The sequence below is a fragment of the Rhinatrema bivittatum genome, chromosome 16 (genome assembly GCF_901001135.1).
Source record: "Rhinatrema bivittatum chromosome 16, aRhiBiv1.1, whole genome shotgun sequence".
NCBI lineage: Eukaryota > Metazoa > Chordata > Amphibia > Gymnophiona > Rhinatrematidae > Rhinatrema > Rhinatrema bivittatum.
The window spans coordinates 19891470-19906151 of NC_042630.1; the positions used below are offsets into that span (position 1 = coordinate 19891470).

The 14682-nt window shown below is 47.8% G+C and overlaps 1 protein-coding gene across 2 annotated transcripts; it reads right to left on the reverse strand.

Moving 5' to 3' along the window:
- Nucleotides 1–2151: 2151 nt before the first annotated feature.
- Nucleotides 2152–13199, reverse strand: SOX15 (SRY-box transcription factor 15). 2 transcript variants are annotated; one of them, XM_029581823.1, is made up of 2 exons: nucleotides 12559–13199; nucleotides 2152–3081 (listed from the first exon to the last, which is right to left on the reverse strand). In XM_029581823.1, the coding sequence occupies exons 1-2, from the start codon at nucleotides 13161–13163 to the stop codon at nucleotides 2793–2795; spliced, it is 894 nt and encodes a 297-aa protein (XP_029437683.1). In that variant the 5' UTR covers nucleotides 13164–13199; the 3' UTR covers nucleotides 2152–2792. The 2 variants fall into 2 exon arrangements, with proteins under 2 accessions (XP_029437683.1, XP_029437682.1); XM_029581822.1 differs by having other exon boundaries at nucleotides 2152–3084.
- Between the last annotated feature and the right edge of the window lie 1483 nt (nucleotides 13200–14682).

Here is a 14682-nt window from a genome sequence, read left to right on the forward strand (position 1 = left end):
GGGGGATTTTGATGTCATGCAATAGGTGGATAATTAAATGTGGATCCGTGAAAATGAGTGCCTTGGATGACGTTCTGTAGGTTTGTGTTTGTGGTTCCCATGGTGACCAGGCCTTGGCGCACCCTGCAGACCTTCTCCAGCATCAGGCCTATGTCATTCTGTGGTATCATTAGGTTTCTTTCTCCGCCTACCTATAAAGATCAGCTACTTAATCTCTTTCTGCCTTTTAGCAATGTCAAAGGCCTGCAGGCCCAAAAACAAATCAAGGAACCAAAGAAGTAGGGGGAAAGAGAGTGAGCCAATGGGAAAAGCCCAGATTTGTCAGGAAGAATAACTTCCAAGCACCTATGCTGTAAACTCCATATGAGGTGATTTGTACAGGGACGGACTGAATCCAGGTCCCAGTTTGCAACTATTTGGCTCAAATTTGCCTGGATAAACTAAACCAGATTCAAACTGGTTCTCAGAGGGAGCAGATTTAATCTAAACCAGTTCACCCATCGTGTTATGCATAATAGGAACACTCAGCCCTTTTACACAGTCCCTGCCCTTTCTTGACAGGATGTGTTACAGGGACACCGTTCCTGCAGAATGTGGTACAGGAATGCTCTGCCCTTCGACTTTTTGTCCCTGCTGTTTCTGAACACTTCTCCCTTCTCCACAATCCCTGCTGCTTCTGGGCTGTTGTGTTACAAGGAACACTGTCCTACACAGTGCCTGCCATTTCATGGAAGGTGTGTGACACGAGCACTCAGCCCTCCTACACAGTGCCTGCCGTTTCATGGAAGGTGCGTGACACGAGCACTCAGCCCTCCTACACAGTGCCTGCCGTTTCATGGCTGGATATGATACAGGAACACTCAGCCCTTGTCCCCACAGTCCCTGATGCTCCACAGTAGTTACTGGAACAGAGCAGAGACCTTTTCTCTTTCTCCCTCCCCACTGCCCCCCTTCCTTCAACTCACTCTCCCTTAGCCCCATTCCCACCCTCCCCCTATTTTTTTGTGTTTGCAGTTGCAGAGAAGAATGTGGCACTTTAATTCCCTCCATTGTCCATCCTTCAGGATACAACTGAGTGCCAACAGCCAAAGTGAGGGATGGGGGGCAGAGAGCTGGGCTCCTCTTTCCTGTAAACAGAGTTTTCTGAATATTGGGGAGGGGAGAGGAAGCAGGATGAATAAATGAGTGAATCAGAAACGGCTGGGAAGAGGGAATGTGTGTGACCGAGTGTGTCTGTGTGCATTTGCAAGGTTTTGCATCCACACACAAATCGATGTGGAAATATCTTTGAAGAAACCATTTTCTTTTTTTTTTTGAATAGTAAACCCCCCAATGGGGCCTGGCAGGGTGAAAGCCACTGTATTCATGAAGAGCTGGGCTGGGAGAAGTGGCTAATGTGGATGGCTGCTTAAGTGGGACAGGACAGAGTGGCCATGATGTCTAAACTGCATGCTCCCATGCTACGGGGAAATGGAGCTTACAGAAATGTTAAAAGGGAATCACTCCAGGGTTTTTGGACTTATGACATAACTATGTCTGGGGAAACAGGTTTTGCTCTGCCTAAGAAGGATGGGGGCATATTAATAAAAGGGACATTATCCTTACTGAAAGAGCATGAGTTAAACTGTTCATCAGGTTGTAATCTTCTATGAATATGAAACATTCATATAAACTGCATAGACCCACCATGATTCTCAAGCAGCAGTGGCAGGGTGGATGAGCGTTCCAGCTTCCCTAAAGGAAGAATATCACCATCTTTGTATAATTAAATCCCCCGAATGCTTTGAAGTTGGAATTTGGCTCAGGGTATCCACAGAGAGAGTCGAGTGTGTGTGGGACAGATCAGTCATCTAGGTTACTAGATTATGCCACCTCAGCTAGGGCAGTGGTGAACAAGTTATTATGCAGATACTAAAGTTAATAAAGACATCAGTTAAGACGTTCCTACAGTCGCAGAGCTGCGAACTCCCCATCCCAGACAGCGTACTTGCAGGGAGAGGCTGGAAACTCCTTTTAAGCCATTATTCTTTTTTTTTTTGGCAGAGGATGACTATCTATTAAAAAAATGCATCTCCTTGAACAAACAAAAACCCCGAACCCCAACATTGCTGTAAAAATGAAGAGTCATCTGTACAAGTTAAGAAACTAGATGCAAACATTTATTAAAAGAGTCATGGATACAGGGTCAACCCCTACACCCCCCTCCCACCTCCCTCCAAGATATTCTTGCAGAGAAATGTCCATTCCTTCCCCACAGGGGAACAAACTTTTCACTCTGAAAAAAAAAGTTCTAGGTTTCGCTTCAATGCACTTAATAATAAAAATACGTCTCCCTTTGTTCCCCGCTCCTTGGAGCGGGCGTGTGTGACGTCATCAGCACAGGTCAGCGTTGCCTACGGGCGTACTGTGATGACATCACCCGTCACCAGGGAAACAGTCGCCAGGCCCGACAAACCGAGCCAGAGGCTTTAGTTTTATTTCTGTACAAAATAAATATCGCACCTAAAGTTCTCATGGCCCCGATATTCATTAAGAGAGAGAGAGAGAGAAGGGGAGATCAACTGGATGATTTAAAAGCAGAAGGCACTTTTAAATTACAAAAAGGAGGAAGTTTAAACATATTCACACAAGAACTATGTACAAAAGCAAGCAGTAAAAAAACCAAACAAACCAACAACTCCCAGAGCTCCTTCATTGTATTCTGTACATCATGGAAAAAAAAAAATACAAATTAAAAAAGCACGAGGCCATGACAGTCAGTCTCCTGCCTCCTCCCGGAGTCGCCCCGCTCACTAGAGGTGCGTCAGGGGCGCCGTCCCGTTCAGGCCCAGGTTCTGGTAGTGCGCCTGCGGGGCATGGTACGCCCGCTGGCCGGCGGGCTCCGCCACCTCGCCTCCCGCCAGCCCGTACATGGTCATCATGTCCCGGAACTCGCCCTGGAAGCCGCCCGCTCCCGCTCCTCCTCCTCCTCCTCCCGCTCGGTGGTGCGCCACGGAGGCCCCGGGCGAGGGCGAGCCGCTCTCCTGCTTCACCATGGGCAGGATCGTGGGGGAGTGCTGGGAGGGGGAGCTGTACGTCAGGCTGCTGCAGCGAAAAAAAACAAAAAATCAAAACACCCATTATTATAAAAAAAAAAATAAAAATAATTCATTTGCTCTCTTTACATCGTTTTACAGTCACTTTGCAAAATCGGGTACCTGTATCCCTACCCCGATATTCATTCACATCCTACCTAATCCTCTGCTTTACTTAATAATAGTGGGGACCTTCCTTTTCAATATTTATTTTGTTTTGCCTGGGAATTGCAATTTTTTTTTAATTTTAGTTTATTAACAAGTCATGCGAATTATAATAAGTGCAACATATGTACATGAACAGAAAAAAAACAATTATCAGAAACAGAAATAGCCAATAGTCAAATATCTAATTCCCAAGACTATTTTTACATATATACATATGGGAATTGCCATGTTATAACAAAAAAGTTAGTGGAAAAATGACTTCCATATAACACACAGGCGAAAAATTCGTGGAAGCGTTATTTTTTCCACTGATGTGTTTTGTTGTAACACTGAAATTGCCAGGCAAAATAAAAAAATGATATCGAAGGTCTCTATACATTGCTGCAGCCATTCATGATAAGATGATCACATGGCTGCAGGTCAATAGGGGCAGGCTGGGCCAGTCCTGGTTTTTGCCCCATTGCATGCATAAACTTGCAGATATTTTTCATGACGAACTGCAAGGATGCCGGAGCTCATGAGCCTTGAGCAGGAGGAGTGGGAAATGAGAGGGAGGCATAAACTTGCAATTCCAATGTCCTTAGGGAACTACAAGTCCCAGCATGCATTGGGGCAAAAGCCCTGAGTACCCGGAGCATCTGATAACCCTCCTAACCCCCGTTTGTTAAAAATCACTTTCCTGCCCTTCTGAGAATTTGGTTGATGCTTGCAGCACACATGCAAGACCCTGATCATCCCCATGTCAGCAGGGAAGTTGAGGAAAGCAATTTTCGAAGCTATTTCCCCCAGGTAAATAGCAAGCTTGGCTGAAGACAGCCTTCCTCACATAGAGCCTGTCCACATCAGCGGAAGGAATCAGGGTGGGGAAATACATCTGATTAAAGCCATGCTGTTTTTACCCCACCCCTGTCCACAAAAATAGCGGGTGGGGGGCAATGCAAGTGGTTGCTTTTCATAGGCGTGCTTTTGTACTGGCTAAATATTGAAAGAGAAACCAAGCACATAGTTCCTCATGGGAAAACTGACTGCAAAGTTATTGAGCCTGTACATAGCAAACAGTGTGGGCCATTCAAAACTGGCCCGTTATGTAAAACTGGTGTGTTCCTTCCACCCCCCCTTCATCATACCTAGCCCCAAGCTTGGGAGATAGGAGCTCCCTGGGAGCCGGGAATTAGCCGCTCGCCAATGGCCAGGACCGGTTCCTCAGGTTCCCCGAGTGCCTGCTGGATGCGGACACCTGCTGGGCCTGGTCCTCCGTGCTCAGACTTGTCCAGAGGGCACTGAACATGCAGAGAATCCTCAGCCCTCCGCTTACACTTCTGCCAGCCACCAAGCAGTGAGAAGTTAGGCGACAGGGTGCATCTATCTCATGCATATTCTTTGTGGATATCCTGAAAACTCGGCCTGTTTTGTGGCTCTCAAGGACCGGAGTTGAACACACACAGGGGCTGGCAGGGCTGCCTGGTTGTGTCACTCCACAGACCTTTTTCAATCCTCCCTTTGCATGGGTCCCAGATATGCTTGAATTCTCTCACCGTGTTGGCTCCTTGTGCTTTTGAATCAATAAAGCAAGGGGTTCCCAATCGCTCCACACACCCTAAGGTTGTTTGCAGGGCCTCAGCAAGGCGGGAGGCCGGGGAATCCTCAGCTTTACTTAATAATCTAATGTTTAAGAGGAAGAAAAGTGCTTTTGCAGACTAATTTTGTCTGGCACCATGCAGTATTAACAACCACCCCAGGACCCACCGATCTCACCTTAAAATGGACATCATCTAGGACTCAAAGCAGGTCCCTAGGAGAAGGAAAATTTGTGTGTGTGTGTGGGGGGGGGGGGGGGGGGGGGGGCAATGTCCGCCTCAAAGACATAGAAGGGAGGGGGGAAATGCAGCCCTCTCCGGACACCTCCTTGCAGAGGGAAGTTTGAAGGGTTAGCAATTCAAATCAAATATTCAGGGGGTGGAATGAGGTACGGTTGGCAAATCGTTTCCCACCCTGCACATGTCCATCTAATTCCCCGCAATGACATTCCATATTCAATTCCTTAAACCCCCCCCCCCCCCCAGTTATTCCAGAAGGAAACTGGAAATGACAGCTTGAGCTGTGCTTTCCTCCTCCCTAACCCCTTTTCCTTAGCTAAGGTCAGATAAAGTGGCTCCCGAAGTGAGCACTCACTATCCTTAGACCCCCCCGCGAGCCCCTGACGGACGTGACAGGAGGGAAGCTGCTTCCTTATACCATGAGAAAATTCACAAGTTTGAAAATCAATAAAAAAAACAAAACCTCACTGAAAAATCACTTTTCTCAAGGCTGCCTCCAGTTTCCCGCCTTCACAGGGTATCAGCTAGGAATGATTCTCCAGGGGCCAGTCTCTCTCCATCATAACAGTGACAAAACTACATCTTTACTTCTTGCTAGTTTCCCTCCCCCGCCCCCTGCCCATTAGCCGCTCTGTGTGACCTTTGGCGCACCACTTAACCTCCCTGGAACTAAACTTTAACCATAAGCTCCCTGGGGCATGCAGACTATCCATCCTGTACAGTGCTGGGTATACAAATGGCCCTGTAAATAACTATGGTTTAGGAACTTTTTTTTTCTTGCCCTGCCAGAGTCATGTCTAGCACCATGGACAGCGAGAGTAGGACGGTCGGGATCAGGAAAGGGGTGAGGGTGGGAAGGATTTTAAGAGATTTTAGCCCTCCGCCCTGGACAGTGTGTTGGATTACAAAGAAAAACAACTATGTCAATGCCCCTGAATACTGCCCAGCAGCACCTCCCCTGATATTGCAGTACTGAGGCACCCCTTCAACACACCGAACTCTGCCGTGCACCTCATTCCTGCCCTGCAGCACCCCTGCTAGTCATCCTGCAGTATATTAAATACGAACCCAGTCTACCTGAATAATATGAGGGGGAGTCACTAACAGTTCTCTGGGAACAGCATTAAGAAAGATGCTAGAGCACGAGGCACATTGAGTGATCTGGGGAGAAAGGGTGGTTATTCCATCTTTTAAATCTTGTTCTAGGCTTGCTGGATTTCTTTTACCTTTGGTTTTTATAAATAGTTGTGTTTTTTCCTAAGTAGTAGCTTTGCTGTACCTTAGAGCAACGGAGCATATACAGACTGTATAAATAGGATAAAGAAATGTATGAAATCTGGGGTGCTCATTAACCCTGGATTCACTTTCACATTTCCTCTGTGTTATATTCAAGTTTATACAAATTTTAGTTTGGGTTCCCCTCTCCCCCAAAATGTTGTAGTAATTCTAATGGACATCAGTGGCAGATCACTGAGGAGAATAACACACCAGTAAGTAGTAGCTATAAGCTGACAATCTGCATAAAGCACAAACAGCTGCAGAGATCCTGGAGAGGAGAGAGCAGCACCCCAAGACACCCTAGGTCTGGATACAGCATGAACAAGTGAAGAGAGGCTTCAGAGGAGGAGAGAGCAGCACCATGAGACATCCACAGTACAAACAGCTGAAGACAGACCTCAGGACAGGAGACAGCAGCACACCCAGTCTGAATACAGCACAAACAACTGATGAGAGACCCCCCAGGGAGAAAAGAGACATCCAGTCTGAATACAGCACAAACAACTGATGAGAGACCTCCCAGGGAGAAAAGAGACATTCAGTCTGAATACAGCACAAACAACTGATGAGAGACCTCCCCCAGGCAGAAAAGAGACACCCAGTCTGAATACAGGACAAACAGCTGATGAGAGACACCCCCCGGGAGAAAACAGCACCAAAAGACATTCAGTCTGAATACAGCACAAACAGCTGACAGAGAACAACCCAGGAAGAAAACATTAGCACCATGAGACACTCTGTCTGAATACAGCACAACAGCTGACGAGAGAGACTCCCCCCCCCCCCCCCCTGGGAGAAAACATTAGCGCCAAGAGACATCCCGTGTGAATACAGCACAAACAGGTGAGATTTTAAAACTGGTGTCATTAGTATAGCGGGGTACACTATCCTTGGGAATAACAAGAAACAGATCTACTTTTTGGAATTGGTTAAGTACTTGTAACCTGGACTGGCCACTGTCGGAGACAAGATACTGGGCTTGATCTGACCCAGCATGGCACAATTATTATATTCCTATGAAAGATCTTGCCTCTTCTAAAATATATTTTTTACTACTTGCTCCATCACCCAAAAGTGAAATAAAAAAAATCAAGTTTCAGGTTTGGATATATATCATCTTAACCTCCAAACAATCAACCATTGCATATTGGGCCTGATTTTCAAAAGTATTTACATGCTTAAAACTCTGTTTTACACATGTAAATGCACTTTATGTGTGTAAGTGGATCTTTGAAAATTGCTACTATATATGCCATTGCATTGTCAAAAGGTTTTACTGGCGTTAAGTGCCCTTAATGTGTGTAAATGGCCTTTGAAAATTCATCTGACTGATGACATAGCAGCCCTTTTCTCACACTACGATGTCATCTGCTATGCACCAGCCAGTTCCATTCACAGACTCAGGTTTAAAATGTACAAATTCAGCATCTGTGGAGAAGCAAATAAAAATAAGGAGAGAGAACCAGGAATAAGACCCAAAGAGCCAGGCCTGCTGGACCAGAGGATTATGGAGCTTCTAACGTACCCCGGGATTCATCACTCCGCTATAAATATAAATATAGCGAAGTGATGGCCCACGGGGGGGGGACAAAAGTATGTAGCCGGCCGCATCATGGCGGTGCGTTTTCACCCGCTGCAGTGCGCTTTCACCCCCATAGCGCCATGGGAAAAGGTGTGGTTATTTCCCGGTGTGCTGTCAGAGATAACGCGGAAAACATTATCGCCCGCAGCGCTGCCGGGCCATAACCTCGCCTACACTCTTCCCCTTCCCCTGACTTAAATTGCACCACCGCGATGCGGCCGGTAGCGCGTGCGTTAGGGCCTTATCGCACGCGAGGACGGCACATCGCAGTTTAAAGAATGACCCTGTTAGTTTCTTAAAAAAAAACAAAAAAACAAAAAACGTGTGCGGATGGCATCTTCTCAGCATTTCTGCACCTTCCCTCCTCCCTCCGTTATTTACAGATATAAACAATTTTGGAGTTTTGAAAAAAAAAAAAAAAAAGAATCAATTCTTTACACCCACCACGTCCTGCCCTCCAGTCCTCAGCAGAAAAGTGCGCACCCATCATCCGCTGATGAGTTTGGTCCCAGGCATCACGGGCCATGCAACAGGGCTTGGCAGCAGTATCCTTCGCCTTGCAACCCGTTTACGGTTCTAAGAGGTCCATTTTCAGTCACTGCCCAGATAGCAAAGTTACCTGGCTACCTCCGGAGGTATATTCAGTAGTGCAGCCGCACTATTGTATAGAGACGGCTGTCTTAGAGATAGCCAGCTACCTTTATTTGATTAACTTTAGGGCAGCTAACTTAGCCGGCTAACAACTCCTCTCAGATACGTCCCCAAAATGTCCCTAACTTAGCTGGCTAAATTCTGGCTGACTAATTAATTAACCAGCTAGAATTTAGCGGGATAAGGGTCAAATCTTCATTTAGCTGGCTAACTTCTGGCGAAATGCTTTTGAATATGGACCTCTCAACACTTGCTCGGCAAATTTATTATTTAGATGTTTTACCTTGCAAAAAACAAAACAAAACACTTTTTTTTCACATCGTGACAGTGGACTCCAAAGTCCAGGCTGTATTCTTTGGTTAAATGAATTAGCCAGCATCACTGGACACCACCATCCTATTGAGCAGTGATAAGAAGGAAAAAAAAAAAAAAAAAAGAAAAGAAGCAGGAGATGTGTGTACATTTCATGATGCCTAGGGATTAACAGGAAGGGAATGGAAAATAAAACAGAGAATATCATAATGCCTCTATCATTCCATGGTGCAACCTCATCTTGTGTGCAGTTCTGGTCACCACATCTCAAGAAAGACATAGCAGAATTAGAAAAGGTACAGAGAAGTGCAACCAAGATGATAAAGGGGATGGAAAAATTCCCCTGTGAAGAAAAGTTAAAGAGGTTAGGACTCACCAGCTTAGAGAAGAGACGGCTGAGGGGGGATATGATAGAGGTTTATAAAATATTGGAACAAGTAAAGGTTAATCAGTTGTTTACTCTTTTGAAAAGTACAAAGACCAGGGGTCACACGATGAACCTACTGGGTAATACAGTTAAAACTAATAAGAGAAAATATGTTTTTACTCAATGCATAATTAAGCTCTGGAATTCGTTGCCAGAGGATGTGGTGAAAGCTGTTGGTGTAACTGCGTTTAAAAAAGGTTTGGACAAGTGCCTGGAGGAAAAGTCCATAAACCATTATTAAGGTGGAGTTGCAGAAATCCACTGCTTATTTTTGGGCTAAGCAGCTTGGGATCTATCTACCCCTTGGGATCCTGCCAGGTACTTGGCCACTGTTAGAAACAGGATACTGTTCTTGTGTGCAGAAACATGCACACAGTTATGACAACAGTGATGTGGCTTTCTGGTGTGGTAAGCGCATCCTTGAAATTTCCCTACAGGAGAGCGATTAAGAAATGGGAGTCATTGGATGCCCAAAGGCATTGACCAATGGCAGGCCAGCTTTAAAAATGCTCTGTGACATCGCAAAGGGCTTTGACCTCCCTCCCATTTTCCACTGAGCTGGCCTGTTTCCCTATGGGGAATAAAAAAAGAAGGGATTTTTAAGTGCCAGGGGCACATGAAAAGAGTGAGCCCAAGGTCACGGGATGCTCTACCTGTGGCAGAAACTGGAATGAAATTGGAGAAATGGTTCAAAAGTTACTGGGAAGCAGGGGAGTCAGACCTATAGGGAATTAAACTAAATCCCCCCCCCCCCCCCCCCCAACCTGCAATTCCTGTGCCTTTTCCTCCCTGCGCAATCCTGCAGTGGAGAAAAACAATCAAGTGCGGTTTAAAAATTGGAAAAACCAAGGCTGGAAGTTTTCCGGGCTCCTCTGCCGTGTTAGCCCCTCTTCCCTTTATTTTCTGGTGCTCTGCTTCGGCTCCCGAAACTACAAGCCCCTGCATGCACTGGGGGTGTGGGGGCGGAGTAAAGGCAGGACCGGCTCAGCCTGGCCCCTGAAAAGAAGAAGAGACCTAAAGGACCGGATTCAAAGAGCGCTAAACCTTTATGGAAACGTCTTTATACCCAGGAAATCTCCTGGTCACGCACATGGGTTTATTTCAAGCCAGCGACAGATTTTGAAACTCGTTCCAAAGATTACAAATGTGGAAAAGTTCCGTCCCTCCCCTCCCCCTCCCATGCACCTTATTTGTAATAATTTTAGAGAAAAAGAACATAGTGACCGCTTTTTTGATCTCCTCAAAAGAACTTTTTCAGAAGTAATTGAATAAAGGAACATTTAGAACATAAGAACATAAGAAATTGCCATGCTGGGTCAGACCAAGGGTCCATCAAGCCCAGCGTCCTGTTTCCAACAGAGGCCAATCCAGGCCACAAGAACCTGGCAATTACCCAAACACTAAGAACCACCAATGCTACTGATGCAATTAATAGCAGTGGCTATTCCCTAAGTATAATTGATTAAATAGCCATTAATGGACTTCTCCTCCAAGAACTTATCCAAACCTTTTTTGAACCCAGCTACACTAACTGCACTAACCACATCCTCTGGCAACAAATTCCAGAGCTTTATTGTGCGTTGAGTGAAAAAGAATTTTCTCCGATTAGTCTTAAATATGTTACTTGCTAACTTCATGGAATGCCCCCTAGTCCTATTATTTGCAAATACACCCCCCCCCTCACTTTAATGTAGAAATCCAGTCCAATCCCAGGATCCCCCCCCCCCTCCCTTCTTTCTCCTCCTCTCACATCCAAAAAAGAATAAGGCGGGGGGTGGGGGAGGCAGATGGGAGCGAGAACATGGCCAGAAGTCCCTATTTCTCGAGGACCTGTGGCCACGCGGGAACCCATGGTTGGGCAAAAGTTTTCTTGAATGCTCAGAGAAGGAGAAAGAGAGAGCTGAAGGCTCCCTCTACTACTGGTACTCAGGTGATGGCTGGAAAGAATTTAAACCGCTGTCCCAGCAAGGGAAGAGACAGGTGTAAAATTTACAGCGTTACATCCCCCCACCTACCGCAAGTCATTGTTCCCTTTGCTCTCCCCACCCCGGGGAGGGGGATGGGGGTGATGATGGATCTCCTTTCCAGGGATACTGTGAGGGTAGCTAAACAATAGGAAGGGTCAGAATACCCACTTCTAACTCACAATCCTGTGCCCTGTGGAATCGGGCAGGAATCTGGGCTAGCTGCATGTTTCTGCTCAGACTTATTTAGAGGAAGGAAAGAGAACACGTTTATCACCTAATATTAGCTCTCAAAAGCTGGTTAATAAACGTATTGTTAATCCAATAAAAAGGTATCACTTTCTATAGTTTTTGTTGATTATATATGCTAAACTTTATTTCTCCCAAAACAGACAGTGATGTTGTGGATTAAAGGAGGGGGGGGGACTCAAATTCCACAAACTGTTTGCTTTGACTTCAAATGTGGGGGATGCTTAGCGGAGATGGTTCTGAGGGGTAACATTTGGGACAGGCACAGAGAATTTTCAGCAGTGGGATAGCAAGGGGTAAATCCTGGGATGGGTACAGATGATCCTCGGTGGTGGGAGAGTGAGGGGTAAGGAAGAGGATTCTCAGTGGTGAGGGAGTGAGGGGTAAAGTTTGGGACAGGTGCAGAGGGTCCTCAGCAGTGGGGGAGTGAGTGGGTAAAGCCTGGGACGGGTGCAGAGGATCCTCAGTGGTAGGGGAGTGAGGGGTAAAGTTTGGGACAGGTGCAGAGGGTCCTCAGCAGTGGGGGAGTGAGGGGTAAAGCCTGGGACGGGCGCAGATGATCCTCAGTGGGTGGGGGAGTGAGGGGTAAAGCCTGGGACGGGCGCATAGGATCCTCAGCGGTGGGAGAGTGAGGGGTAAATCCTGGGACAGGTGCAGAGGATCCTCAGTGGTGGGAGAGTGAGGGGTAAAGCCTGGGACGGGCGCAGAGGATCCTCAGTGGTGGGGGAGTGAGGGGTAAAGCCTGGAAAGGGCACAGAGGATCCTTAGTGGTAGAGGAGTGAGGGTTAAAGTCAGGGATCAGGTAAGGTCTGCAGTTTGCAGCAGGAAGGGAGAACAGAGCAGAATCTGGATGGGCCTGGAGGTCTTTATCTGCTGTCATATTTCCATGTTGAGTCATGAAATATAGGAAAACTCCCTATTAATAGAAACTACCCCACGTTAGAAAGGCCGGTGAGACTGAGAGGGGGTTGAGAAAGGATGTAACAGCCCCAAGTGACCAAAACAACCCAACAAATTAAGAAAGTGGCAGGCTGACCTGTAGGAGTTGGGGGCGCTCATGTAGCTCTGAGAAGGAGCCAGGCCCGGGGGGTACTGGAGTCCTGAGAGGTCGTAGCGATGCAAAGGCTGCTGGTAGCCCAGCACGTCGCCTTGCATGGGGGCATACCCCCCTGCGGTGCTCCAGCTGTAACAGTCCGTGCGAGGGCTGCCCCCCGGGCCTGGGCTCAGCATGGCACTGCCGCCCACCAGTGGGTACTTGCCCACGGGTTCCTTCTTGGCCGTGGGCTTGGTCTTGCGGCGTGGCTTGTACTTGTAGTCGGGGTAATCCTTCATGTGCATGGCCCGCAGCCTCTTGGCCTCGTCGATGAAGGGCCTCTTCTCGGCCTCGCTCAGCAGCTTCCACTCGGCCCCCAGCCTCTTGCTGATCTCCGAGTTGTGCATCTTGGGGTTCTCCTGGGCCATCTTGCGCCGCTGGCTGCTGGACCAGACCATGAAGGCGTTCATGGGCCTCTTGACCTTGTCCATGGGGTCCACCGCCGGGCCGGTCTCGCAGGGCCGGTTCTTCTCCCCGCCCCCCGGGGGCAGCCCTGAAGCGTGCTGGGGCATCTGGAGCTTGAGCTGCTGATCCATCACGGCGTACATCTCTGTGGACTTCCAAAGGGGCCCCCAACCGGTCAAGCCAAGACGCCCCCTTTCCCCCCCCCCCCCCCAACCACTGAAGGCGAGACTCAGGAGGTTCTGGGGCTATCGGTGGACGCAGGTTGGCCCTGGCTTCTCCTCTGCGGCTCTGTCCCGAGAGGTGCTGACCAGCCGGAGCTTGGCTGGGAGGGAAGTTGGCTCTCAGAGTCTGCAGAACTTCAGCCCCCCTGAAGCCTCCAGTGACAGAACAGGTACAGGAAGACAAGCTGGGGGTATGGTGGTTTTTAAGGATTGTAGCACCTCGCAGGCTCCAATCAACCGCTCCTCATGCTAATTGAGAACCTCCCTCTTCCACTCCCGCCCTCCCACCCCCACCGCCTGCATTCCAGGGAAGAAGGTGGGGTCTGATAGCCCAAGTCCCTTGAGTGCTCTTAAAGAGGCAGTGCCCACAAACCAGACTTCCTGGGAAAATCACAGCCAGCTGATGGGGGTCCCCATATTCTTTTCTTCTTCTTCTTTTTTTTTTTTTTAATGAAGTGTCCTCCCCAAAACTTACTTAAAAAAAAAAATGTCTATAGAATTTCATTTTAGAGGCAGTGATTGTTCTGGGGGGGGGTTTTTTTCAGAGAAACTGCCAATTAGAAACTCCAGTTCTTATGCAGTCAGAGTGCAGCTGTACTGTTTGTGGTAGCAGCACCCTGAAACACCCAAAGCCTGAATACAGCACAGAGGAGAGATCTGAGGAGAGGAGCCAACAGTGCTTTGAAATACAGCACAGGCAGCCGAAGAGAGACTTTAGGGAAGGAGACGGCGCACTATGAGACACCCAAAACATCAATACAGCACAAACGGCTGGAGAGAGACCTCATGGGAGGAGACAGAGGCAACCCAAGAAATCCAAAGTCAGAACGCAGCCCAAATATCTGAACAGAGACTGTAAAGAAGGAGACATCAACATTCTGAGACATCCAGATAGCTAAAAGAAGACCTCAGGGGGAGGAGGGACACCAACAGTATGAACACAGCAGGGACAGCTGAGGAGAGACCTTGGGGGAGGAGACAGCAGTTTCCTGAGATGACCAAAGTATGAATGCAGCAAAAACAACTGAAGAGAGAGAGACATGGGGGAAGAGAGACACTCCCTGAGACACCCAAAGTCTGCATACAGTACAAAACACTGGAGAGAGACCTCATGGGAACAGACAGAAGTACCCCGAGATACATAAAGTCACACAAACAGCTGAAGAGAGACCTCAGGGGAGGAGACAGAAGTACCCCGAGACACACAAAGTCACACAAACAGCTGAAGAGAGACCTCAGGGGAGGAGACAGCAACTCCCTGAGACACCCAAAGTCTGAATACAGCACGAACAGCTGAAGAGAGACCTCAGGGGAACAGAGGCACCCCGAGACATGAAAAGTCACACAAACAGCTAAAGAGAGACCTTAGAGAAAGAGACAGAGGCATCCCGAGAAACCCAAAGTCTGAATACAGCACAAACAGCTGAAGAGAGATCTCAGG

Excerpts from the sequence above, each read along its gene's own strand:
- SOX15 (XM_029581822.1), bottom strand. The coding sequence starts at position 13,163 with ATGTACGCCGTGATGGATCAGCAGCTCAAGCTCCAGATGCCCCAGCAC. Across the intron at positions 3,085-12,558 it reads AGCGCCCCCAACTCCTACAG|CAGCCTGACGTACAGCTCCC; the intron begins GTCAGCCTGCCA and ends TTTTCGCTGCAG.